We start from the raw sequence: 27,864 nt of genomic DNA on the forward strand, positions 1-27,864 counted from the left end.
GGAATACCATCCAAGGGACAGAATGGAGATGTTTCTCAACTGGATTAGATTGAAATTGGAGAATTTAGTCCCATTAGTTCAATCTTGCAAGAATGGCTGTAAAAACAGTAACCTTCTCCCCTTGGAAGTTCTGCTGTAGAAATACAGCACGATTGTTGCAATACAGATTAACTGGATGCAGTTAGAGCCACCTGCTCTTCCACTGAATTTACACTTAGTCAGAGCAGGAAACTATTTAGTTCAGGTTTAAAAAGTGAACTAAATCTTGCAATTAGACAACAGATGCCAGGGTTAAATCAAAGTACAATTTTATTTGATTCACTCAGTGGATTTATGCTGAAACACTGGATTCTCAAAACTGGTGTATTGTACATTCTTCTTCTGCCAGGATTGCCAACCAAAATAGCCAACTAAGCCAGTGATTATTAGAAGTGCTGCAATTGTAAAGAAAGTGACACATTAGGAAAGCCAAAGGGGACTTGTAATAAGAAAAAAAAGTTAGTCTGCTGAGCTAGATGTTTTGATTACACGTGTTACATTGCTACACTAGGTAGCAGATCTTAAAATTAGTAAGGATTTGTTTAACTTTAATCCAAATTGTAAGAAAGTAATAATATTTACAAATAACTCCTATACATTGCTTCAAACTTAGTTTGAATACTTTTTAGACCAAAGAGGTCAAGCCAGCTGACCAAGTACAAAATGTTCTTACCAAGAATAAAGATGACCCAAACAGCTGTAGATCCTCTTGACTTTTGTTCAGGAAGAAAATGAGACTTTACACCTGGGAATAAGTTATTTTAAGCTAGTTACACTAAAGTATTGGTCTAACATAGAAAATGCTAAGTTTCTAAAAAAAGATATCAAATATGCACACAGTCTAAGCCCAGTATCAAATTGGGTCAGCATCCTATGCATTTGATAGGCTGTAACCGAATACATATCCAGTCTGCATACTGGAAGGTGCAGGAAAGTAACAAATTCTCATTTCAAGTTTCTTTGTTACAAATTCCCCATGTTTTTCTAAATTAAAAAAAAGTGTCAAATGTAGTGTAAGTAGCATGGCTTCCGATCCAACACTACACTGCTGAACATTGGAGTCTTGCTAGTTAATAGCCTATTACCTTTAGAAGTAGCCAAGGTAGTTGATGACATAGATAAACTGAAGGAAAGTTCTTCAGGGGCAACACTGGAAGCCATTGTAGACACATTCGCTGTTGTAAGTGCAGATACTGTGAAGAAAAACATAAGCTACAGTTCAGTTTGAAAATAATTTGGATTGTAAAATTAAGTCATGGGGCAGCTACCTACAAGAATTAGGAAAGCATTAACTTTTGCCATGTTCATTGAAAATTGCCATAGTCTTATATCATAGGACTGTGGAGCTAACTGGTGGTTCAGTGGGTCAATGCCTTTAGGTGTATTAATGGAGGAGTTTATAAGCAATATTTGAGTAGATGGTTTTCTGATGACAGGGAGCTGCTGGATTTTAAAATGAAGCTAATTATATTGGTGGGCTGTGGCCCACTTATTACAACAAGATGGGGCACTGCATGATAGCCATTTCCTTTCCACCACAGATCAAAGTTAGACTGGACACAGGGCATTATGGGCTCTTGCCAAGGGGCCTGCTAAAAGGAGCATATGATATAGGTTCTGCAGCATTGTTAGATTACCTGGCTGACACTGTTGTTCATCGCTGGTCAATTCCATTCCAGTTGGACATACACAAGTATATTTTGCTGATTGACTGTTGATTTGTGGAGCAGGAAGACACATGTACTCACAGGCTCCATTCTCACACCAGTTTTTCCCTGGGAATAGAGTCACAGGTTAAAAATTAGAAGTGTGTACTCTAATTTTGATCTGTTTAATGTGATTGCTGCAAATGCATATCCAGTTTCAATGGGAATCAAGCTAACACGTTGTTACCATGAACAACTCAACTTAACAGTTGAGTAAACATTATGGTAAGTAACAACTTAGCAAAAATCAACCTCATGTTGATCCACTCATTTAAATATGGGCATGTGATCAATTCTACTGAAATAATTCAGTTCTAATGATTCATTGGGTCATTCTAAAGTACATTTAAGAAATCCATACTTTGCTTTTGTGCTGCTTTCATTTGATAGTTTGCATTATCCTAAAGTTGGCTTATGCCAGTCAATTGCAACATTTATGGAGTGGGACAAATCAAGGCACCAAATATATTGGTGAAGATTTAAAAGCACTTGGGATATATACAAAAGAGGCATCCTGTACTACTGCTGCTAGTTGACGGTGTTGCTCAGAACAAGTTTGCCATGAAACAAATGGTGAAGCTTTGTAGAAAGTTTCTAGAGTGATTTTGCTGTCAGGGTAACAACAATTTCTACGTTTCTTACCAGGTGCCTGTAAGAGCTCATGATAAACGATAACATCCTGAGCATCCACATTGGAGGCCAAAGCTTTGATGCTATCCCCTGTATATTTGTTGGCTCCATAAACTGCTTGGTTTTCTGCATCAACCCAGAATACATGATCCTGTAAAGAGGGGGAAGAACTTAGCAAAGATGCCAGTTTTCAACTCAGCCAAGTTTTAATGGCATTGTCTTGTATATAAAAACAAACAGCTTGTTGCTTAATTTGCTATGATAACACTACAAGTTGAAATGCAGAAATAGGACTGGAGCCTGATGAGTTTAGAGTGCTCGAACACTACTCAGGCCATTGTTATTTATGTCTGCTTTTCACAAAGTGGAATTTTAATCTACAGAAGTGGTTGTGAAAGCTCAGCCATCTATTAGCATCGGTGGAGAGAAGTCAGTTAATGTTTTGAGCCCAGTGACCCTTCCTCAAAACAAGAGTCAGGAAGCCTTGCTACATCCCAAACGGATTTCTCTCCAGATGCTACCAGACCTGGTGAGCTTTTCCAGCTAGCTATTTTAGTTTTAGAATCTGTAGTTTTAAAAAAAAACACAACTAGTTTTTCACTCAACTGAAACAGAAATTCTACATGGGAGGTCCAGCTTTGCTGAGCAGCTGTTGAATCTGATGGTACTGAAAATGATAACATTCTAACTCAAATTGTTAAGTGTGGACCTTTTCAAAGCCACATTCAAAACTGCAGAACAGAGAATACCTCAAATAATGCAACTGCACAGGGATGTGCAAGGAACTTTTCCGACTGCAACACCGTTTTTCTGTTCTGACCATTCAGGTCTACACTTGCTAGCACATGCAGTTTTGCATCAACCCAGTACAGACGGTTTTTCACAAGATCTGTGGGCAAATCAAAGCTTTTAAAATACAGCTCAACTGGCAAGTTCACTTTGGTGCACTAAAGCAAAATGTTTACTTACCAAGAGAAATTCCCTTTGGCCACTCAATCTTTGTGGCAACTAAAATTTGGCGATTCACACCATTCATGCCAGCTTTCTCAATCTTTGGAGTGCCCCAATCTGACCAGTAGATGAACCTTGAGAAAAAATGCCTGTGATTAACCAAAAATCAAACTAAGGTGGTGCAGTCAAAGTGGCATTCAAATTTCAATCACTGCTCTAGAACCCAAAACAGGAACTAGACTGGTGTTGCCACAATGTCAGCCATGCCTTAGTCAAGGCAAACTTTAGTTAACAGATGACAACTAGGATTAGCAATCTTTCTAGGTAGAACTTGCACTCAACCAACCATCACTTCTGTATGAATTCAATTTACAATTGGTCTTGGGAGAATCTATTCAGCTATAGAGATGAACAGATGGAAAATAGTTGGCTGTTGTTATTTAGCCACTATGGATGAGAATTGCTTCCACCACCATTGCCCCCAAATTAAAGGGCCAGTGTTATTGAGACAGTGTCCAATCTGCTTTGTAAAGAATAGGATGATCCCATTCTAGAATTAGCAAGGATTTCAGTACCAATGAAAAGGTTGAAATTTACAATACTGCAATGTTACTGTCTTAAGTTTCTAAGTTCTTCCAGTGTTTTTGTTCTTCTATTGTATGAATAATTCCGTACCCAGAGTGTGGATCAACAGCTATAGAAGCTGGTTCCCTTAAGTCAGTGTTGAAGAGGATGATATTTTTCTTTCCATCAAATGTAGCCACAGATATAGTATTGGTCCCACGGTCAGTCCAATAGATATGTTTATAGATCCAATCCACTGCAATTCCAACTGGGATTTGCAAACTGACATGTATTTTTAAAATACGAGCTTCAGCTGTTTTGTTCATGAGCATACTGGAAGACAAAAAAGCAGAATTCAGTTTGCTGAACGACTTTAAGTGGACTTGCAGAAAACTCCTGATAACAAGTTAATGCAGGAAGGTTCTTTGTACTGCTTGCTTTATAGTGTAGCAAAAAAGCACAGAATAGCACAACATTCACCTTACCTGAAAATTGCCTGTTGGCTCACATCAGCCCAGAAAATCCTCTGCCCTGCAATATCAGCATCTAATGCTACAGCTTTCCTTAGTTCTTTGACTACTTCTGTGTACTCTTGGCGATGCAGTCCCAGCTTCCTGATGTCATGGCGATTTGTGAAGATCAAATATGGTTCCTCTCCTCCTGTAGTTATTGGGAATGCAATTATGGGTTTATGGAAAGCATGGGGAGGGAGAGGAGGAAAATATATAGTTTAGCTTGTCAGTCTGCACAAAGTTTACAATGAGGTTGTCAAATCATGGACAAACATTTGACTGTCCCAAGCACCACACTTGCCTACTGCCTTGCAGGCTCCACTAACTGGATCGGTGGTATATCCTGCATTGCATTCACAACTGTAACTTCCTTCAGTATTTATACAAATTTGGCTGCAGGATCCAGGATTGAGACACTCATTTACATCTGAGGGTGAGAAGCAGAAAAAAAAAGTTAAGCTTAAAGACCTAGTTTCTGTGTGGCAACTAGGCAGCCACTGTTAGAAATAAAGATTGTTACCTGCACATGTTTTCTGGTCAATTAGTTCAAAGCCAGCAGGGCATTCACATTCATAACCAATGACAAGATCATGGCAGAAGTGAGAGCAACCACCATTCTTCTTCAAACATTCATTTTGATCTGTAGAATAGAGCACTCAGTCTATTACAATTTAGAAGTGCTTTTGAGCAAAGAGCCCACTATTGTGCAGTGCTCAGGACATTTGTGACAAAGGACTGTTCATTCCATGATTTAAGCTGCCACTTCCATTCCAAGTTAGGAATTAGCACTAGCTTGCAGTTGCCCAACATGAGAATTGAACTAGAGGAGCTGCAGTGCTAACCACTGAGCTGCCTTAGGTGCAATTAAACCAGGACAGTTACATGTACTTCAAACGAGAACAAACTTAAGTCCCCTTCACAAAAGCAACCCATTTGAAGTTTAGTAAAAAGTCAAAAGATTGGCATCTCATTTTGTAAACCTAGAATTCAAGTTTAGCAGAGGTTCTGCTGCAATCCCAGCTTTTCTAGTAAAGACTAGAGTTAATTATCCACTTACTGCATCCATTTAGTTCATCACTCCAATCTTTGCAGTCTTGCTGGTGGTTGCATACTAGGGTGATGTTTATGCATTCACCACTTTGACATCTGAAGTCAGTAGGTCCACTGCACTCTGAAACTGGAACAGCAACACTAGTGTTGAGCATTGGAAATAAAAATAAATAACGCCTTCATAAAGCAAGAGCTGTTCACTTACTTTTCTTGCAGTTGACTTCATCACTACCATCGTGACAGTCCCTAAAGAAGTTACATTTCTTCTGTCTGGGGATGCAGTTCCCATCACCACATCTGAACTGATCTGGTCGACATGTTTTGGGAGCTGAAAAACAGTAACATTGGTTAAATTGGAAGATTAATTCAGAAATGTGGGTCAGAGACATGCCAAGGACAAATGATGATTCTATTGGTCATATTAGCAAGTTTGTGCTGAGATCTGTAGTGGATGCCTCTGAAAGATTTCCTAGAGAAGTACCATATGGAATCTTGCATTAGATTGGGATGCCTGGATTTGTGGTAATTAAGTTAAAATTAAAAAAGAAGTAGTTGTCTATTTCAGTCACTAAAGTATGCTGCTGGCTAAGTAACTGAAGTTAAATTGATCAAGTTAAATTGATCAAGTTTGATTAGTAACTTGCTTGCCCATCTCCTTGGGAGAAAAAAAACCCATCAAGGATGAACATAAACAGGTTCTCCTCACTTCAGTTGGTTAGACAGCCATTAGGCGCTAAACTGGCTCCTGGCCCATGTTGGAGAGTTCAGTGCTTGTTAAGCATACCCTTGAGATCCACACAAGATCTTTTATCTAGATTCCTCATTTCACCCTGGAACAAACCTGAATAGGGTGCTGCTAGATTAACAGGTTATTACAAGGATGGACTAGGAATAGAAGTGGAAGAACAAATTAAATTTTTACAGGGCCTTGACCACCTGTCGTATTGGTTGGATGTAGCCTACTTTAGAAGGCAGACAATGAAGTCTCACTCTACTTTGAATGGAGAATTCCTCATGTCAGCTACAGCAAGGCAATACTCTGGAGTATTGACTGGAGCAATGAGACCATGTCTGGAGAGCTCCATTCAGAAGAGCTGAATCAGGATTTGATTAGTGACATGAAAGTATGAAACAGCAAGTGGAAGCAGACCAGTCACTCCAGTTCTATTTGAAAGAAAAAAGTTCGAGCCAAATTGTTTACAGCAATTCTTAATGCCAGAAACTCAAGCCTGTCGTCATTTTGTGATTGACTGAGTTAATAGCAAAATGTACCACTAAAATGATTAGAGTCACATGGTGTCCAAAATCTAGAGTGGAATGAAGGAATTGTGGTATTACCATGCAGATAGCACAGGCAGAAGTGGTGATAAAACAGGAAAGTCTAGTCTCAGGAGTGGCCTAGGTGAGTTCTAAGCCAAGACCAAACAAACACTTAGAATTGAAATAGGAGGCAACCCTTTAATTCTGAGCCTTGCTACATGGATATAGTGTGGAAGTCTGCATTCTTGACTTTATTAATATCAAAATCACACTAGATAACTTCCTTCCACAAACGAGCCATATTGAGAAACTTTTCAACTTCCTTTGAAACTGATCCAGAGGACTTAGATTCTGCAAGTTAAAGTCTAACTAAAGTAGTCTAACCCTTCAGGAGACTATTGGAGATTTGCATTCTGGCTGCAATGAGGTACTGTATTTCATGCTCACTGCAATCCTGACCGAAGTGCAAGTTACTGCAGCTATCCATTTCACAATTACTTCAGGATGTAGGTCTTTGGAAGGGGCTGTCCAGGAAGACACTGTCCTGCAGATTAATACCTTAACTTGGGGCTGAAACAAGGCAGTCTAGAACTTATTCTTACAGCTTGGAATTGCAGAGTTACAGCCAACGTTGCATCAGATGGTCATTTTGCCACAAGTTTTACTTGCACAGCTAAATAGTGCTTAGACAGCTGAAGCTGGTATGCAATATAGCCCCAGTAGAGAACAGAAAAAAGTTACTTACGGCAGTTTGCCTCATCACTTCCATCTCTGCAGTCAGCATCACCATCACAGAACCATCTACGGTGGATGCATTCACCAGAATCACATGGGAGCTCATTAGGAGCACATGCCACAGGCAGATGGGAGATGGTGTGCCCACAGTGTTCTGGCGACTCGTCAGATTTGTCACTGCAATCCACATTGCCATCACATACCCAATTAGAAGGTATACACTCTGAACTATTGCAGTGAAACTCATGAATGCCACAGGTGTGTGAAGTGCATTTCTTTTCATCACTCCCATCAGCACAGTCAGCCTCACCATTGCAGACAAATGTTCGAGAAATGCAGTTGCCACTGAGACAAGTGAACTCTTCTGGGTTGCAAGTGATTATGCCTGAAAAATTAAGTTAGACAACCAGTCAATTCATCTCTTCAGAAACTTCATTATAGTGGAAGTGGAGACTGTTGCAAGTCAGGTGTTGTGGAAAACAGCTGTTTAAGTAAACGGTGTGGACAAGGGTGACCCAAGAGCCTTCACAATTGCTATAGCAGTTGAACTAAAGATGGATTCTACACTTAGAGAAATTCATATTGTATAGATTAGGCATTAGTTAAAATTGGAGCAGCTCTTTTGGTTAATAATGATATGAAGTCTATTTAGTTCAAAGCTTACTTGCTTGGTTCTGAAATTTTAAGAGGCCTGAAGTGCATTAATTCCTCACCCAAAAGTAAATTGTAGGAAAGGGGAGTGATTCAGTATTCTAGTAGAGAAACTGGTCCTATTTGACTAACTGACCGAATAGAGAATACTAAAGTTACCAGAAAAAAAACTGAATCGAATCCAAAAACAAAGACTTAAAAACTGCTGTTTGACAGTAAAAAAGGTTAAGCAACTGAATACATAAAAGGGCTGAGGGGGATAAGAGCAATTTTAGTATGTTGATTTAGCTGCAGGGCACAAGTAATGGATTTTAGTGGAAGCCAGTTTCTAAGTGAGTCATTGCTTCATAATGTCATCAGCTCATGTTAGATGAAACCATTAAATCAGATGGTAATGCCATTCTGAACAGCAAAAGGTCTTTCCATTACAAGGAGACAAAGCAACTTTTAGCAGGTGTCCAAAATGGTGTTCTAACCAATATGAATATTGCACTAGTTGGGGTCACAAAATCCTAAACTAGTCTGAATCAAAATGCCATCTTTAGCCAAATTTTAGCTTCTAGAGACAGCACAGACTGACCAACTTACCACAGCCGACTTCGTCACCACCATTACTACAGTCCTTTTCACCGTCACATCGCCAAGCAACAGGAACACATTGAAATGATCCTAGGCCACAGCTGATCTCATGGCCAAGACAGGTTATTTCATCTGAAATCAAAAATTGTCAAATTAAAAAAGTGCACTTTAAGGTCAGTATGTGCCAAATTAAAGTATCCACACAAAAAACAAACTAGTACATTAAAAAAACAGGAAAGTTTCAATTGTAAAAGGAATATACTACAAGTGGCCAGCAACAATGCCTAGCTTTAAGTGAGGTCTAAGTTCTAACTTGAATGCAACACCAGCACATTATGTCAAGAGAACTGAAGAGTATTAACTACTAGTGCTACATCCACTCCACTTAGGCTGCATGCAGTATGACAAAAAAAAAAATTGAGATTTTGGCTAATTTGGAGAAACCAGAGCAGCTTGTGGAATGAACAAGACTAGCTGCAACCACTTGAGACATTTGGACGAGTGCGTGCTGGGGGGGGGGGGGGGGGGGGGGATGGGCAGAAGCACACAGAGGGAATGGAAGCCAAATACAGGCAGAGGGTGACTGGTTCAATTTGGTCCAATCAGTCCATGCTGACCATAAATTTTAAAGAGCATTTTGTGCTGTATGACTGATCAGTTCTGAAATTATCCTAGACCAAAGGGAAAGTTAAAAATAAAATCTGTTTTCCAAGAGTTGGGGCAAACTGTTTAGGGTTGATTACACAACAGTTTTTGAATGGTCCAAATCAAAATACCATATACAAGTTATTGCAATCATTCCATTGATTTTAGCATTTCACACACAGTCCTCCTTTCCTCCAGGAACTGGCAAAGGTTGAGCCAAGCCTAGAAAACTAATGATATTTTAGTGTTTTGATGCTGCAATTTCTAGTCAATTGTGTAGAAACCTCTTCCTTGCCTCCATTTGGGCACTACACTTTCCCCAGTGGAAAGGAAACTGCAACCACCTCAGGCATAAAACCCACATCTGGAGTAGTGGGAAAATGCTCTATTAAACAGAATCACTTGGGATCTCTTCTGTACAGTGCAAGTGCACGGACTTAAACATTTAGCATGGAGCCAGTTAGTAGCTGCATTTAGCCATTTGAAAGCTGGAGTGGTAAAATTGCACAGCTGAAAATTGGCTAGGACAGAAAATGCAAGACTGAAGTTGACCTCCAAGTTTGAAGGTCACCAGACCCAAAATGCTAACTGATTTTTTCCTCCAGATAGAGGCTGAGCTTGGTTTTGTTCTAGCCTCCAGTTTTGTTTATGATCCAAGTGTTAGTGGAAAGGATACTCCCAAAAAACTTACGACAGACTTCTGTTAGCTCATCTGATCCATCTTCACAGTCAGCTTTACCATCACACAGCCACCTACTGGGTATGCATTGTCTATTGTTGCACATAAAGTCAGATGCTCCACAAGTTGCAACTAGGAGGGAAAACCCAAGTTAAACATTATACTTGGTTTTGCATGTCTAGAGTGACTAAGGAAAACTACATGCTTAAAGTGGTTTAACACATGTCCATTTTAAAATCAATAGCCAAGCGATAGATTACAAATCTTTGTCAAGTCCTTTATTGTCGTGCAACTCATGAATTTGTTACCTTTGGAAACTAAGGTCTTTAAAATGCCAAAAGATTAAGCAGTGGTTATTGCCATTCCCAGAGTTGGTGATTTTACTTAAATTCAGATGTTAGACTTGCATAACACCCTACACAGATTAGGCACAAAGTTCAGATTGTTCTAGACCCAAGTTAGGTTGTTCACCCACATACCTATTCCACAATGCCATCCATCCTTCTGGAGTTTTGTTCCAGTTGGACACACGCAAGTGTATCTTGAACTGTAACTGTTGACCTGAGGAGCTGGCAGACACATGTAGTCACAGCTTCTGGTCTTCAGATTCTCACACCAGTTTTTGCCTGTGGAAAGATGTTCAACCTGGTTCACAATCGGAATTCCTGACAGTATTGGGAAGGTGATTTTCCAATCCAATAAAGCCAAACAAACTGATAAATAGCCAACTAGGTTTCCACGTTAAATTTGGACTGAAGTCACCACAATTGATTAGCACTTGTAGATCAGAATTTACACATGGAGACACCCCAGAAAAGATTCAAAGGCTTGCATGGAGAGAAGATACAGTTTACAGTGCAGATGAAAGGGTCAGGACTTAAGGAATTGGCCTGGAAGTTGAAATTTAGGTAATTGCCTAGTCAAATCAGGAAGCTGAATGCCAACTGGGGCCAGAGATTTCAGAGACTAAGTTTAAGTATTCATACAATATTCCAACAAGGATTGTTAAATTACTGACTCACTTCATTGGGAAGAGGACAGTTAGAATCACAAGTTAACAGCTTACTTTAACTTCCATGTTGGAAGTTATGAAGGACTCAGTCTTCCTTTGCCTGGAGGCATGTGACCTTCAGATTAAACCATCAGGTCTCATTAGATCGGAGATCCTCTAGGTTTTTGAAGTTCTATCCTTTGGATAACACTGACTTCAACTGACCACACAATGGTTAGGGAATGGAGCTCTGGGTGTTAGGGATGAGTTTGTATGCAGGCAGAGTTTGAACAAGCTGACATCAAGTTAATTACATGTGCTACTGGTTAAAGTCTAAAACAAGGAAAAATTAAGTCCACAGCTGTTGAGTGGTGGATGTATGATTAGTTGTAGCAAATGGGCCAAAATTTCAGAAATTGAAGAGTTAATGTTGCAAAATTTGCACATTTGGACTGGAGGTCCTGAATCACAAGGTGTTACAGTTTTTGTAAAGACCACCATGAGCCCAGAGCCAGGAAATCACAAGTTAGGTTTATAGAAAGCAAAACCCAAAAGAGGTGTGGTTAGAATCCTTCTCCCTGATCTCAGGCAGTAGCTCTGGGCCAGGACAGTAGAGATCTTATCCCTAGAATGCACCTGTGAAAAGGCTTTTTCCAGGAAGCTCAAGTACAGAATTTTTAAAGTGGCCAAGTTCATACTAATGAAATTAGTTTCACCAGGGATTACAATGCTGTAGAACAGCTTATACTCTACCCAAAAACTTAGTCAATACTGAAGTGCTGCTATTTCAGGTCAAATCCTGACCATTCTCTTAATAAAATTTACTTTAATGTCCTTCTGAAAAATGGAAGGAGGAAATGAGGAGGTATTGACTATGGGCAGGCAGAGGAATGAGTTTGTCACATTCAGCACAGTGGGCTAGATGAAAGCAGCCAGTTGGAAAAGCCCAAGTGAGAAATATTGCAGTTTGTAGAATCAAGTTTAGTGCAGACCAACTAAGCCTCAAAATGACGACATTTCTTACTGATTTGTGACAACCATTTTGAACAGACAGATTTAAAGTAATTTAACAGAATGGCCAGCCACTACTGGATTCCTCACCTGCTGGCTGAGTCAGCCTGTGATAAACAATGACATCTGAAGGTTCTGTCAAGTTGGCAGCTAAAAGCCTGATATCGGAGCCTGTAAATTTATTTGTTCCATACAGAGCTTTCTGTTCTCCATCAACCCAGAAGACATTATCCTATAAACAAAAAAGATTTGTCCAAAAATCAGACAAGTTATGTAAGCTACTTCTGGAGTTACTTGTTGAAAGTGATTGGGCATAAGGTGTTGCACAACATTTGTTGAAAAATGAAAATTAACCGTCACTGAATGCAGACCCAAACAAGTTAACTTGGATGATAAAGGATGACTGAATTTCTGAACCACTATTACATTGAGCAAACAAAACACTAACACCACACTTCATTTGGAAAGCGCAAGTCAAGGTTCATTTGCTCTTGATCACTTTGGTCAGTGAAGGCAAGGTAAAGCCATACTCTATTTTGGTACTACTTTAAACCAAAAGAGCACATTAAATGGAAAGTTTGTCCTGTAAAGTCTAAGGACTAGTAGGCTAGTGTATAGTGCATCAGAGAAGTCCACTTGTGAAAAAAAGAGCACTTAAAATGGAAATTACCAATGCAGAAAAGATAAGCTATTTTATCAGAACAATTGATGATAGATAGGTATAATAGATTCCATGTTCTAAAATGAGGGCTGATGAATGCAAGCTTATGCCTTTAAAAAAGGCATAAATATAAATACTTTCAAAACAGCTTTGTGTCAAAAGACAGATGTAAACTCACATAGTGGAGTGGTTTTAGTCTAGAGATTGTTCTGCATGAAAGCAGAACTAGGAAAGCAGATGACAAGGAAAGATCATCAAGTACTGTAACCAGAAGTAGCTGTCAAGCTCTGGAGTCATCTGGACTTAAACATTAGCTTGCTCTCCTGAGATGCTGCCTGAACCATTGATGGTTTACAACCAAAGTATGCTGCTAGTACTGCTGAACATGACAAAGCCAACTTGCCTCAAATATGGCAATGCCAAGAGGGCGAGGGAGAAATTCACTTGACTGCAGTATAGTTCTTCTGTCTTGGCCATTTAAGTCTATGCTTGATAGACTATGTTGTTTCAAGTCAACCCAATAGAGACGGCTTTTCACAAGATCTATGAACAAGGAAGGATTTGTTAGATGACAGCACCTTCTAGTTTAAGGTCAAAATCAAAAACATGGAGTCTACTTCTTACCAAGAGCAATGCCATGAGGCCATTGAATATCTTTAGTCACTAGAAGACCACGGTCATTACCATTCATTCCTGCTTTCTCAATCTTGGCTGGCTCACCCCAATCTGACCAGTAAAGGTAACTAGAACACAGGGTCATAAGTATTAAACACTATTTGATGCATGTTTAGTCAAATCTTATGCTCAGAACTTTTGTTAAAGATGACAACTGGAGGATTGATCAGTCTTTAGATGACATTTGAGTTTAAAATCTTAAATTTGTAAATTCCAAGTTTGATATACAATGACATTCTTAGACTAAGACCCTAAGTAAAGTAGATCAGAGAAAAAAAAAAACTTAGTCTGCTTGCTTCTTGTGCAAGAGCCACTAAAATGTGCAACAAGTAAACATTTCATACCCAGATAGTGGATTGGTAACAATTGAAGCTGGTTCCATCAAGCCAGTATCAAAAAGGACTTTCCTTTTTCTTCCATCATAGTTAGCAACAGTTATGGTTTTAGTACCACAATCAATCCAATAGATGTGTTGGTAGATCCAGTCTACAGCAATTCCCACAGGTACCCCAAGATCTTTGACAATGATGGATTTATTCATTAAATGTTCATGTTTATCCATGGAGACACTAGGAGAAAAATCAGTAATGTCTTCAGATTACAATGTTTAAAATAGAAGTGCTACTGATTCATCTGCAGAAGCCAAGCATTAGATGCTCAAGTTTTAAAACTTCCTACAGCTGTAGGATGTTGGAAATTTAGTTGTCTATAAAATTAAGTTAGCTCAAACCCTATACTCTTGTGACCAGAGTTAAGATTTGTGGAGGTTTGGAAGGTAGGTTTGCTTGCTGAGCTGAAAAGGTTAGTTTCCAGATGTTTCATTACCTTACTAGGCAACAGTGTATGTATTGTAAACCAGAAACCTATCAAGTTGGCAGAAAAAAATCTTGCAATGCAAGCTGCTTCAAGCATAAAAAAATTTGACATCATGAGTGATCATGCTTAGTGATAACTGCAGCAACCATGAGCCAAAGATGGAGATGAACCCTTAAAATCGGTTTAATATTTATTGCAATTTGTTAGTTAACTGTATGGTCTGGCATGTTAATACCAGTCAGTCATTGTAATTTGATACAAGTCTGCATTACATGAGTCAGTAAAGTATGAGCTAGATAAAAACCACAGCAGGTCAGGAGGCCAGGAGATGTTTCAGATCAGCACCCTTCAGAGCCAACTCCTGCTGCGCTTTTCCAACTTGGCACTGCATCCATTGACTTACTGGCATCTGCAGTCCTCACTATCCTGCATTGTGATGACAATGGAAGGTAATTGTTATAAAGTAGATATTAAGAACCATTGTGCCCATCAAGCAGGTTAGCCTGAGGGTTAATCTAGGAGTACAGAAAACTTAGGGGTGCCTAAAAGCCTGCCTAGAGCTGCACAATGGCAGTGAATGAATCAGATTCAAAGCAAGTTGAAGCTCAACCCTGTATGCTGTGACTACCTTAACTAGTGTCATGAAACATTTGTTACAGATTGGTTTAAAAGGCATACCTAAATATTGCTTGCTGTCCCAGATCAGCCCAGAAGATCTTGTGTGTTGTAACATCGGCATCAAGTGCTACAGCATTTCTCAGCTTCCAGGCCACTTGGGTGTATTCCATTTGGCGCAATCCCATTTTCCTGATATCATGACGATTGGTAAAGACTAAGTAAGGCTCTTTTCCTATTTTCAGGAGGAATAGAAAACAAAACTAAGTGAAAAAAAAAGTGTTTCCCTTAGCCCTATTGTTCAGGGGAATTGTGCTGCACATTCTGGGGGCAGTGCTGTGAAGAGTCTGCTCAGCCAGTAGACAGGCTTTAATTATGCTGCAGAGTTACTGGATAACTTTTGGCTCAAATTCAAAGCCTTAAAAATCAAATTAGATCATGGTGATAAGTTAGGCAAAGTCCCTGGGATATATGCAAAGATTTCTAGCAAGTGTTCAGGTCAACTCTTCCCAAATCCCTTTGTTTTCAATATTTTACTGCAGAAATTGTGCCAAAGTGGATACTAATGCCACTGCTTTGATTGAAGTGCAGTGAAGTGGTTACAGTACAAATGTGGTGTAACTGCAAGACAATTATACTTTAAGAGGCTTTAAACCTTCTGTTTAATATATTTGAAAAAAAAAAAGAAGTGTTTGAAAGTCAAAAATGGAGACAACTTCATGGATCAAGTGGAAACCTGTGGAAAGTGGTTACAAGTTGCAGTATAAACTGCAGATTTCTAACCTCATTAAAGCTTAGCTCTCTCCTTACATGAGAAGAAAAAAGTTTAACAGGACTGAAGGTTGCTGCCACTTACCCATTGCCTTGCAAAGGCCATTCACTGGATCCATATGATATTCTTTGTGACATGCACATTCATAGCTCCCTATGGTATTAGTACAAATTTGGCTGCAGGTCCCAGGATTTTGACATTCATCAATATCTGTGGAAAGTTAAATTTTTTAGTTCCAAAGCTCTTAAAAAGGGGGAAAAAAAGTCAAACTAGAGACAAAAAGTTCACCTCTGCAGTTTTTGTCATCAAACAGCTCAAAGCCAGGAGCACATCCACATTGGTAACCAATGGCAAGATCCTGACAGGTATGCATACAGCCACCATTGTTCACCTGACATTCATTCTGATCTGTTAAGAGTTAGAACAGATGTTTAGAACTATTAGGTGACATTAAGTCCAGAGTTAGTGATGACTGGGATATCATGTGCATAAAATGCACATTATATTAGAATGTGCAAAGAGCAGAATTAGTGAAGCCATTTAGTCATGGCCCTTTGTAACATGTTTGCCTATAGCTATTAAGTATTCATGTTTGGAAACAAGCATGAAATAAAAAACCACAAACTAGCTGTCACTTCAATGTACAGTATGGAAACACCCTTCGGTCCAACCCATCCATGCTAACCAGATATCCCAACCCAATCTAGTCCCACCTGCCAGCACCTGGCCTGTATACCTCCAAACCCTTCCTATTCATATACCCAGATACCTTTTACATGTTGCAGTTGTAAAAGCCTGCACCACATCCTCTGGCAGCTCATTCCATACATGAATCACTGAAAAAGTTGCCCCTTCGGTCTCATCCTTCCCTTCACCCCAAACCTATGCCCTCTAGTTCTGGACTGACCCCAGGGAAGAGAAAGTTTGTCTATTTATCCTACCAATGCCCCTCAAATTTTATAAGCCTCTAAAAAGTCTCCTCAGCCTCAAAATGCTCCAGGGAAAATAGCCCCAGCCTGTTCAGCCTCTCCTTGTAGCTCAAGTCCTCCAACCTTGGCAACATCCTCTTAAATAGTTTGAACCCTTGAGGGTCACAACATCTTGCCAAGAGACCAGAATTGCACAATATTCCAACAGTGGCCTAACCAGTGTCCTGTATGGCTGCAACATGACCTCCCAACTCCTGTATTCAATACTGACCAACCAAAAAAAAATGCATACCAATGCCTTCACTATCCTATCTACCTGTGACTCCACTTCCAAGGAGCTATGAACCTGCACTCCATGGTCTTTGTTCAGCAACACTCCCTAGGACCTTACCATTATGTGTCCAAGTCCTGCTAAGATTTGCTTTCCCAAAATGCAGCACCTCGCATTTATCTGAAATTAAACTTCATCTGCCACTTCAGCCCATTGGCCCATCTGGTCAAGATCCAGTTGTAATCGGAGGTAACCCTCTTTGCTGTCCACTACACCTCCAATTTGTGTCATCTGCAAACTTAATAAGTCTTATGCTCACATCTAAGTCAATTATGACAATTAGAGGACCCAGCACCGATGCTTGTGGCACTCCACAGGTCACATGCCTCCAGTCTGAAAAACAACCCTCCACCTTTGAGCCAGTTCTGTATCCAAAATAGTTAGTTTTCCTGTAATCCAAGAGACCTAACCTTGCTAATCAAATCAGTCGCCCATGGGGAAACCTTGTCAAATGCCTTACTGAAGTCCATATTGATCACATTTACTGCTCTGCCCTCAATCTTTTTTGTTACTTCAAAAGTTTGAGAAGTGATTTCCCACACACAAAGCCATGTTGACTATCCCTAAATCAGTCCTTGCCTTTCCAAAGGCATGCATATCCTGTCTCAGGATTCCCTCCAACAACTTGCCCACCACTAAGCAGGAGTGTAAGGGGGGGGGGGGCGCTGTGGAGAAGGGAGTGGGATTACATGTTTGCCAGGCTGTGGCCATGTATATGAAATTGCCCTCAAAAAAATTTAAGAATTGCACTACTTCCTTAAAGTCTTTCCAGAAAGGAAGTGCAAAAATGCCATCTAAAATATCCTAGTGTTTTTTAAAAAAAAATCAAGATAATCCTTTTCTCCAGATGCATCCAGACTAGTTTCTCCAGTGATCCTGCTGATTCATTATCCCTGCATAATCCTCATTTTATGAGTTAGGCCCAATTCCATGCAGGAAGCAAGTATTCTCACTTCAGAGAAGGCACCGCATTGAGTTTTAATTTTCCTTTTTGTAGAGGTAGCCTTTAACTCCAGCATCACAAGTCCAACAGATAGTGTAAACTAAGGTGGGCCAGAACATTTAGCTTCTGACTGTACATCCAAGTAGCATGCAAGTCCCAACTTACTGCATTCAGGAGGTTCATCACTGCGATCCTTACAATCTTGCCAGTGGTTACATACTTTGTTAATGCTTATACATTCACCACTTTGGCATTTGAAGTCTGTTGGCACAACACATTCTGCACCTGAAAGAAAAAAGCCAATGCCACTTGACACTACAATACATGCACATTTTGATTAGTAATTAGTGTACTAAATACCAAAGTGTTTTGTTAAGGAAACAAAAAGGGTGCCTGTGGCATTAGATAACCCTTCAGATTACTAAAAATTCATTGAGTTTTAGTCTAAGCAGTTACCAAAATGAGTAAACTAAATTCATAAGCTACTCGTGCATTGCTCATACCCAAGAGTTTGTAACCTTTTTAGATCTTCTACATTCAAGTAGAGATATATTTGTACCATGGTCACTGGCTCAGCCAGATCAGCAACCAAGCTTAGTGCCAAGGGAGACTACATCAGTAGTCACTGCCTCTATCATACCTGATGATTTTTCCCTATTCTCTTCAGGGAGAATTTATATTTGTGATCAAATTTTAAGATTGAAGTGGTAGAAAACTTATCAAATAAACTTATCCCCACAACTAAAAAAGTTTCCCTGTCAAAAAGTTTTTCAACTTAGTCTGCAAACTCAACCTCAGCCACCCAATTCTCCATTTGAGAAATTAACCAAACATAGCCAGCCAATCTCTGGCCAGGTATTGGAGTTGCCAAAAAAAGTGGACTAAGGTGTTCACAGCAGGCCAATGATCTGGTGACGTGCATTGTTGTTAGGCAAGATTTCAGGACTAAACCAGAATTTTAAAAAAATTGTTACAATCCAAGATAGAGCAGTTTGTCCTCCACATCTTTATTTTGGCAGCAAGGAAATTAAAAAAGGTTATGAGGGTGACATCAGGCTCATTCTTACCATTGCAGTTTACTTCATCACTTCCATCATTGCAATCCTTATAGCCATTACATTTTGCACTCTCACGGATACAAGTGCCATCTCCACATTGGAAGTAATCTGGTCGACAAGTGTGAGGGGCTTTTTTAAAAAAAAAGGGAGACACCACTGATTAACTGCGTACATTTAAACACTATGGAGTAATAGATGTTGCTTTTGGTTGGGATAAAATACCAAGTCAGCCTTTGACCAGAGAAGCCTGTTTTCATCAAGTTTAACTATCCATCAGTTAGATGACTAATAGTTAAAAAGAGCAAGAATTTAAACAGTACCACTTACGACAATTTCTTTCATCACTTCCATCCTTGCAATCCACATCACCATCACAGTACCACTGGGAGTGGATGCATTCTCCGGAATTACATGGAATCTCATGGCTGGAACAGGGTGAGGGGGGTGCAGGTGTATGCCCACATTGTTTGGCAGATTCATCAGACTTGTCTGTACAGTCAATATTATTATCACACACCCAGCTTAAAGGGATGCACTCCAAGCTGTTGCACTGAAATTCATGTGGGCCACATCTAGATTTGGGACAGCTCCTCTCATCACTCCCATCACCACAATCATCTTCACCATTACAGATGAAGGATCTGGAAACACATCTGCCACTGGAGCAAGTAAATTCTAGTGCACTACAAGTAAGGGTGCCTGGAAAAAAGAAAATCTGAGTATAGTTTTGCTTCAGGGAAGATTAACTCCAAAGATCTGTTGGCCATTTTAGCTACAAATCCAGCAGCACAGAAATTAAAGTCTCTCCAGATATTGTACTGTGATCTTCAAAATAATTCATACAAATGCTATTAAGAATGAATCTTATATCTGTATAAATGTGCAACAAGCATTACACTCCAAATAATCTAAGCTTAGAGCAGCAAGTGTTTTCATACAGAAGACTCAAGAATGAGCTCGATAAAATTCTCAAATGATAACAGCAATAGTTGAGGAATGAGTAAGGCCAGATGAAGCATTAGACTCAAAGCTTACTCAAGTGTAGGAAACGTTAGAGGACTTTGCAAGTTAACTGCAAATGCACAAGTGGTGGTTAATGCTAGAACACTAGTACAGTAGTAATTGATTTAAGTTTAATAATAAACTGACCATGTTGCTGAACAAAGACCTTGGAGTGCAGGTTCATAGTTCCTCAAAAGTGCAATTGCAGGTAGATAGGATAGTGAAGGAGTTTGGTATGCTTTCCTTTATTGGTCAGAGTATTGAGTACAGGAGTTGGGAGGTCATATTGCAGCTGTACAGGACATTGGTTAGGCCACGGTTGGAATATTGTGCACAATTCTGGTCTCCTTCCTATTGGAAGGTAGGTGTGAAACTTGAAAGGGCTCAAGATTTACAGGGATGTTGCCAAGGTTGGAGGAATTGAGCTAGAGGGAAGAGGCTAAACAGTCTGGGGTGGTTTTCCCCAGAAGGTCAGAGACTGAGGGGTGACCTTAGAGGTTTACAAAAATATGAGGGGCATGGATAGGGTAAACAAACAAGGAGGAGTCTTTTCCCTGGGGGTCAGGGAGCCCAGAGCTAGAGGGCATAAATTTAGTGTGAGGGGGAAAAAGATATTTTTTAAAAAAAAAAGGGACCCAAGGGGCAACTTCTTCTCTTCCTCCCCCCCAAACACAGGATGGTACATGCATGGAATGAGCTACCAGAGGAAGTGGTGGAGGCAACATTTAAAAAAGGCCTCTGGATGGGTATATGAATAGGAAGGTTTTGGAGGGAGATAGGACAGGCAAGAAGAGATTGGAATATCTGGTTGGCATGGATGGGTTGGACTGAAGGGTCTGTTTCCATGCTGTACATCTGACTATTCAATTGTAAAAATAGAAGTCTCAACCTTCAGTTCTCATTAGTTGTAGACAACTAAACAATTTACCACAGTTCTCCTCGTCACCTCCATCCAGACAGTCTTTTTCACCATCACATTTCCAGGATAGGGGAATACATTCATGAGATCCATGGCCACAATGAATTTCATAGATACCACAGGCTGCAAAGTCTGAGCAAGAAAAGTAGAGCTACATTAAACATTTAAGCTATTGGTCATGTATTAAAAAAAGGTAAGACTAAAAATGCAGAGACTCCACATGAAAAAAGTGGAAAGAGAATCAGTTCCTAAAGCTTCATTTTTACACCTTTAATTGCTCAGGCACAGGTTGCCAATTGTTTTAACAGATCTATACTCAGGAGTGATTAGAATTGTTTTGCCGTTCACTGTTGTATTACATAGCAAAGTTTATAGAGTGGTAGAGGTCCTACACTTGTTGCATTGAAGCTTGAGCCACAGATGGCTTTGTCTGGAGACTCCACCTGAAGTTGTTACTGGTATGATGGAATGTCTGAAAAAGTGAGCCTTTCAGCTCTGAGCAAACCTACATCCAGAACTTCAACTGAGCTACAAGTCTTCACAAAACTTGCTATTGGACATTTTACATTCAACTCCAACCCTGGTTTGATACCTGTTCCACATTTCTGTCCATGTTCCAGTTTCATTCCAGATGGGCACACACATGTATATTTGGGAGAGAATTCATTCTTCTGGGGAGCGGGAAGACACATGTATTCACAGCTCCTCTCATTGCACCAGTTCTTGCCTGCAAGACACAGACTCACTCAGTCACTAGGAAATATTCTGGATAAAAGCTTGTTAAAAACAAAAAAGTTTCAACTTCTTGCACAATTGCTTTTTACCTCTTAGTGTGACTGAAGTTTATTCAGTTTACTGAAAAAAGACCACATTTGGTTCACCAATTCTGGACTTGCTTGTTGAGACGTTTGCCCTTCAAATTATACTAATTCAACAATCAATAGTGAAAGATGTTTTATTGGTTAGGCAACTTTATTCTGGGGCAGGACAAAAAGCAGACTGATTTTTCACTTAAGTAAATGCTGAGTGAATGTCTCCACATTATCTGCAAAGATGACATGCCACATAATTCATTTGGGGAAAGTGTTCCCAGAGTGGGTGCATGATAGTATCTAGGAAGAGCACTGTTACAGGTAACATTAGATATCAGGCAGAACCAAGGATTTTGCCAGGTTGGTATCAAGTTAATGGAGTGATGTTAACTAAACACTTCAGCCTTTAAGGCCATTGGATCAGGAATGAGGTAGGATCAAAAGCCGCTGAGCAGTTAGATCCAAGGAATAGTTCAGACAGGGGAAGATGACAATGGCTGGAGGACAGAGGGCTAGCATCAAATTATGCATTTGCCTAACCATGTATGCAAACAATTAACAGATCAGCCTCACCTAGGAGGTTACATTGCCAGTGCAGGCATTGTATTAGAGACAGGAATGCCAACAGCAACAGGTGAAGTGAGCTGCCTATCCAACATACTGGTTGAAGTTAAAGAGTCAGTTTTAGTCAAGGAGGCACCACATGAAAGTTAGCTGAAAAGTAAACTTGACCAGTTCAGACTAGTTTGAAAGTGGTGAACTTGAAGTTCAACACAAGTTTCCCCAGAGATTCTGTAGCAGCCTAGCACAAGCTAACTAGAACTGTACTGTGGCAATGCCTGAGAAACTGTGCTGAGCAACCTGAAGCAAAGGACTGAGACAAGATAAAACCAAGTAATCCACTGGCTCAAACTTACCAGGTAACTGAAGTAATTCATGATAAACCAAGATATCCTGTGGTTGCTGGAGGTTATAAAGGAGTGTTTCAACATCTGCTCCTGTGAACTTGTTGGCACCATAAACTGCCTCAGTTTCTTCATCAGTCCAGAAAACACGATCCTGAAAGAATAAGTCAGTAATTGCAAGTTAGCAGTTACAGCAATGCCAGGATTTGTAGATTCCACAACTCAAGTGGAGAAATCTCCACCTCAACTGCAGCTCATTTGTTTAAAGTCAAATCTAAATTGAATAGTGCTATAAATACTTTGTAGGCAGGAGCAAGGCAGCGGCAGAAACTTTATCCAGTGAAAGTGAAAATTGAGTGACCATTTCAGCCCTCAGTGGGTTCCAGAAAGAGGGTGTGTGTAACTGGGAGGCTTATGCAAAACTTAAGTTGATGCTCCTGTGCACAGTGTAAGTGGAGGTCAAATTCATGTTACTCTGGCATTTGTACCAGAAAAAAATTCAGATGAGGAAAGTTCACTTAAACAGATGTAACTTAGAAATCTATGACACTTGAACAGAGTTTATGTGTGGTCAATTTCCCTTTTGTAGACTTGTGTTTGAGCTGTTTTCTACATTAACAATGTCCTGTTATCAGGCAAGCACTGTAAAATGAAAGTTCTCCCCAGTTGACTTAATACCACCTGGTTCATGGCTTACCTCCCTGGTATAGAGGCCTAATTTTAGTCTCAAACCACCAGTGTTCAAGTATATTCTATTTAGTACTGTTGAAAGGGAAGGAGCATTAGTATTTAACATGGATTGTTAACATTTAGTGATTCAGGTCAGAACATTTGACCAAGAGTAGAAAGAGTTGGAATAGGACATCCAGCATGGTATACTATTTTGCTCAAATTGGTTAAATGTTTTAGGGTAGAGATAAGGGCAAAAACAAAAAAAAAAGTGTTGACTTATTGCATTCTTGAAATGCAAGATACAAATAATTAAAGTCAGAGCTGCAAGCTGGTAATTTAAAATCAGGATAGTTTTGCTGCAAAAAAAAAAAAAAAATTATCCATCTGGCACCTAATTATGCCAAGAGTTCAAATCATGAAACTTAGGAATTGCTATAGCACTTGCATTCAGTGTGTATACTGCGATTGCCAAATCCTGCCTTACCTCAAATACTGCAACACCATGAGGATGGGAAAGGAATTCTGGCGACAAAAGCACTAGTCTTCTTTCCTGCCCATTCAGGCCTATACTGGACAGTGTATGCAGTTTTGCATCAACCCAGTACAGGCAGTGTTTCACAAGGTCTTGGGGAGGAGGAAAGAAAGGAGAGAGATTATATTGTTTTAAAAAACCTCAGACAAAAAGCTTTAAAGATCTACTTCAGACAGCTTACCAAGTACAATGCCATTTGGCCATTGAATCCATTGGTCAACCAAGATTTGTCGATCAGCACCATTCATTCCTGCCTTTTCTATCTTGGCTGGCTCACCCCAGTCTGACCAGTAAACAAACCTTAAATAGAAATTCATTTAACATTAAAATATTGAAATTACCTGTTTAGACAACACTAGATCGCTTTAAAAAGGCAGGTTTAGAAATAGTGAATGCAGCTTAAGCAAAAGGCTCACTTGTTAAGTTGATGTTTCAATGGCCATTGCAAGTTTTAAAAAAGTGTTTGGTCACCCAAGACCATTGACTATTTAAAAGAATCCAAATTTAGCCTACTTGTCAAATATTTCAGGAATAGGCAGTGGTTTGCTTGGCCTCAAGTATTCTAGTTTCATTTTTAGTGAATGGTCATTTTTCCAGCTTTAAATTTGACCTGAGGTTTATTACTTTTCCACTCATCGCACTAGAGATTACAGTAAAACAATTGGCCAAGCTTGGAAAATATCTGGGAGAGAATTAACTCTGGAAGGGAGTTAGTGTAGGCACTAAATAAAACTGGAGACAAGTATTAAAAAAGTACCCAGATAGTGGATCAACTGCTATAGAAGCTGGTTCTGTTAGGTTGGTGTCAAAGAGAACGCTTTTCCTGGATCCATCTAGTGTGGCCACAGATATAGTTTTTGTACCCCGGTCAGTCCAATAGATATGCTTGTAAATCCAGTCCACAGCAATTCCCACAGGAATGCCCAAATCTTTTGTAAGGACTGACTGATGAGCTTTGCTTCTGTCTCTATTCATGGACATGCTGTTTAAATAAAAAAAACAAAAAAACAGGTGATTAATAAATTGCCTCTGCATCCAAAATGTTCGCAAAACCAGTAAAGCCATTAGCATCAAATGGATGCCCGCTGCTGAGTGGTATCCAGCAACATCATTTTTAAACAGGTTTGTGGCCTACTTCATCTAAAAATGGATAAAAAAAATTCTATTCATACATGATACCACATTCCATCAGGTAGTGGAGTTTGCCATTTTAAAAACAAGTTAAAGTCAGGATGTGGGGGACATCTGAAGGATTAGATATCCACTTTGTGGAGTGGAGTTGTATAATGAGACAATCAAAGAGAGATTTTACCTGAAAATTGCCTGCTGGCCCTGATCAGCCCAGTAGATTCTCTGCTCTGCAACATCAACATCCAATGCCACAGCATTTTTCAATTGTACAATCACCTGGCTATACTCTTGATGATGCAGTCCCAATTTCCGAATGTCATGACGATTCGTGAAGATCAAGTAAGGCTCTTTGCCTTTAAATAAGAGGCAAAATATTGAGTTAATACCTTAAAGCTAGGATTTTGACACATTCAAGCATGAGAATTGAACTGGTGCTGATTTGACTATAGTCCAGAAAAGGCCATTAATCTAATGTGCTGGTTCTAGAAAAAAAACTATAGCCCTGCAAGTATCCTCCTGGAAATTTTAAGTCTATTGCAGTAATACTAGATTAGTCACTGAATGAGAGAGATTGCTTTTAGATCTTTTACAAGAATAGGAATTAATGTATACTTGCCAATGGCCTTGCAAACTCCAGTAGCAGGATCCATGTGATATCTTTCATAACATTCACATTTGTAGCTTCCCTTCAAGTTAATGCAAATCTGGCTGCAGACTCCAGGATTTTGACACTCATCAGCATCTGCAAAAACATGGCTATTAAATAAACTGAAAGTTAAATTTCCACGGGCACAGCACTCTGCTTAGCACTACTGCCTCAGTGCTAGGGCCCCAGGTTAGATTCTAGCCTTGGGCAACTGTGCCAGGAGTTTATACATTCTCCATGTCTGTAGGAGTTCTCAAAATGGGTGTGCAGGTTAGGCGAATTGGCCACACTAAGTCAACCAGAGTGTTCAGGGCAGTGCAGGTTAGGTGCCTTAGTCAGGAGTAAATGCAAAAGTATAGGGGAAAATGGGTCTGGGTGACTGGAGGGTTGGTGTGGACTTGGGTCAAAGGGCCTGGTTCTACACTGCAGGGAATCTCATGAGAATGAAAGGACTTACCATCACAAATTCTCTCATCAACAAGCTTAAAGCCAGCAGGGCAGTCACATTCATAGCCTATAAGAAGGTCCCTACAAATGTGAGAGCAGTCTCCATTGTTCGCCAAACATTCATTCAGGCCTGCAGAGAGAGATCAGAACATTTCAACTGATCAATACTAGAGTTTTTCAGAACAGGTCTGTGTAGGGCTAGACTGGATTTCCCAAAGTGGTTAAATTTTGTAAGTATATAGTCAATCTGACAGTGAAGCTACTCCTTGAATGGTTTTTACACCTACCTTTGAGTCAGACTGCATGGGCTAAGGCACATCTTTCTAAAGCACATTGTGGGTCTGGACTCCTGTAGTCCAGACCAGGTAAGAATGGCAGTTGCTTTCCCCACACTCTCTTTCTCTCCCCCCCCCCCCCCCCCCCAAAAAAGGGAAAGGGTGAACCAAGTGGGGTTTTAAACCCAACAATTTACCATTGAATGATTGTCATTCAAACTTTATTCCAAGGTTTATGAATTCAAATTTAATCATCTGCTGTAGCTGATTTTAAGCCTTCATCCCACATGTCATTGGATCAACAGTCAAATGTTAAGGCCATTGCCTCCCTCATTGTACTGAGGAACAAAATTCAAGAGATACTTACCACATTGGAAGGGTTCATCACTGCGATCTCTGCAGTCCCATTTGTGGTCACACACCTTGGTTATAGCTATGCATTCTCCACTTTGGCATTTAAAATCAGAGGGACCAGTGCAATCTTTTAAAAAAGAAATAGGGCATAAGTGTAGAATTTCACACTAGTTTAAATTGTTAATGTAACTACACCTACCTTTCTTGCAGTTGGCTTCATCACTGGCATCAGTGCAGTCTGCAAAATTATTGCAGATCTTGTTCTCAGGGATGCAAACACCATCACTACATTGGAAGTAATCTGGTCTACATGTTTGAGGAGCTGGTGAACACAAAGTCTTAATTAGAAATGCCATGAAACTAAAAAAAACAGGAGGCCAAACATGTTGCTAGTCTGAATATTGACTACAGCCATGATGACCCCAATAACATTGGGTTAGAATAGATTACATCTAAAACCACTGGAATTAAAATTTGAAGCTTCCATACTAAGTTTTAGAAAGTACTGTTCATAGACAACTTGTGGGGACATTCAGCATTTAATATGCAGAATCAAAATCTGAAAGTTTGAACAAGCTAATCCCTGGAGTCTATTTATGGCAAGTCTGAGTTGGAGATTGTACGCTCTAAGCATAGAAACAGATTTGCAATGAAATCAGTAGAATATGCTTGAGGAACATCCATATGAGACTCATTTAGGTATAGTGCTCAAGGAGGTGCTGTTTGAACAGAAAGGGATCTCTGCTTGATAAAGTGTCAAAAATCAAGTATGAAAAGAAAGACCAGGAGTATGATGTTACTAATCATTTCAGACACCATAAGAGAGAGTGTGATGGCTTTGAAGCCAATGCTGAAAAAGCAATTCCTTCCTGGGCTGTAGTTGGTGTGGAGGTAGGAAGGAGGAGTGCAGGGGACTCTTTGTAACCTATATTGAAACAGGAAATTTTTCACTTTTGCCAGAGGACAGATTTAAAAGTGTGAAACCAAAACTTATTCTAGTGTTATGACTCAAAGCATCTTAGAGTTAGCAAGGCCACAAGTCATGTATTCAAGTATCATTTTAGAGGTCAGAGAAAAAAAGGCAGACATACCAGATTTGGAACCACCTGTGCTATTGCTGTATGAAGACCATTTCTAGTCAGACATTCCATTGTTTAATGGTAGAGAACATTAGTATCAAGTTAGCATTTACTTGGAATTAAATAACTAGCCATTTGTGGTCCTGTAATATTTCAATGATTGGCTGTGGAGCAGACCCACTGCTTTGAAGAGGTGTAGCTTTGAAAAAGCTACAGCAGGGAAAAAAGGGTTTAGGGTCCATAGTCTAGTCTAAGAGACAGCAGACTTTGTCCTTTTAGAAAGCAGA

At 39.8% G+C, this 27,864-nt stretch overlaps 1 protein-coding gene across 1 annotated transcript in view; it reads right to left on the reverse strand.

Annotated features, from left to right (window-relative positions):
- Positions 1–318: 318 nt before the first annotated feature.
- LOC140492560 (uncharacterized) overlaps positions 319–27,864 on the reverse strand; it is a 35,199-nt gene continuing 7,653 nt past the window's right edge. The window contains exons 6-43 of the mRNA XM_072591518.1: positions 26,692–26,820; positions 26,512–26,625; positions 25,880–25,999; positions 25,393–25,518; positions 24,958–25,129; positions 24,403–24,627; positions 23,827–23,945; positions 23,598–23,737; positions 22,454–22,595; positions 21,317–21,451; positions 20,734–20,856; positions 19,131–19,502; positions 18,813–18,932; positions 17,911–18,030; positions 15,831–15,950; positions 15,627–15,752; positions 14,834–15,005; positions 13,684–13,908; positions 13,289–13,407; positions 13,068–13,207; positions 12,094–12,235; positions 10,481–10,627; positions 10,014–10,133; positions 8,687–8,809; positions 7,458–7,832; positions 5,658–5,780; positions 5,460–5,579; positions 4,923–5,042; positions 4,704–4,829; positions 4,376–4,550; positions 4,002–4,223; positions 3,345–3,460; positions 3,125–3,264; positions 2,388–2,526; positions 1,677–1,814; positions 1,125–1,232; positions 713–784; positions 319–434 (exon numbers count right to left, since the gene is read on the reverse strand). Coding sequence (XP_072447619.1) covers positions 319–434; positions 713–784; positions 1,125–1,232; positions 1,677–1,814; positions 2,388–2,526; positions 3,125–3,264; positions 3,345–3,460; positions 4,002–4,223; positions 4,376–4,550; positions 4,704–4,829; positions 4,923–5,042; positions 5,460–5,579; positions 5,658–5,780; positions 7,458–7,832; positions 8,687–8,809; positions 10,014–10,133; positions 10,481–10,627; positions 12,094–12,235; positions 13,068–13,207; positions 13,289–13,407; positions 13,684–13,908; positions 14,834–15,005; positions 15,627–15,752; positions 15,831–15,950; positions 17,911–18,030; positions 18,813–18,932; positions 19,131–19,502; positions 20,734–20,856; positions 21,317–21,451; positions 22,454–22,595; positions 23,598–23,737; positions 23,827–23,945; positions 24,403–24,627; positions 24,958–25,129; positions 25,393–25,518; positions 25,880–25,999; positions 26,512–26,625; positions 26,692–26,820 — 5,681 coding nt within the window. The remainder of the gene's footprint in view (positions 435–712; positions 785–1,124; positions 1,233–1,676; positions 1,815–2,387; positions 2,527–3,124; positions 3,265–3,344; positions 3,461–4,001; positions 4,224–4,375; positions 4,551–4,703; positions 4,830–4,922; positions 5,043–5,459; positions 5,580–5,657; positions 5,781–7,457; positions 7,833–8,686; positions 8,810–10,013; positions 10,134–10,480; positions 10,628–12,093; positions 12,236–13,067; positions 13,208–13,288; positions 13,408–13,683; positions 13,909–14,833; positions 15,006–15,626; positions 15,753–15,830; positions 15,951–17,910; positions 18,031–18,812; positions 18,933–19,130; positions 19,503–20,733; positions 20,857–21,316; positions 21,452–22,453; positions 22,596–23,597; positions 23,738–23,826; positions 23,946–24,402; positions 24,628–24,957; positions 25,130–25,392; positions 25,519–25,879; positions 26,000–26,511; positions 26,626–26,691; positions 26,821–27,864) is intronic.

The sequence above is a fragment of the Chiloscyllium punctatum genome, chromosome 2 (assembly GCF_047496795.1).
Source record: "Chiloscyllium punctatum isolate Juve2018m chromosome 2, sChiPun1.3, whole genome shotgun sequence".
NCBI classification, from domain to species: Eukaryota; Metazoa; Chordata; class Chondrichthyes; order Orectolobiformes; family Hemiscylliidae; genus Chiloscyllium; species Chiloscyllium punctatum.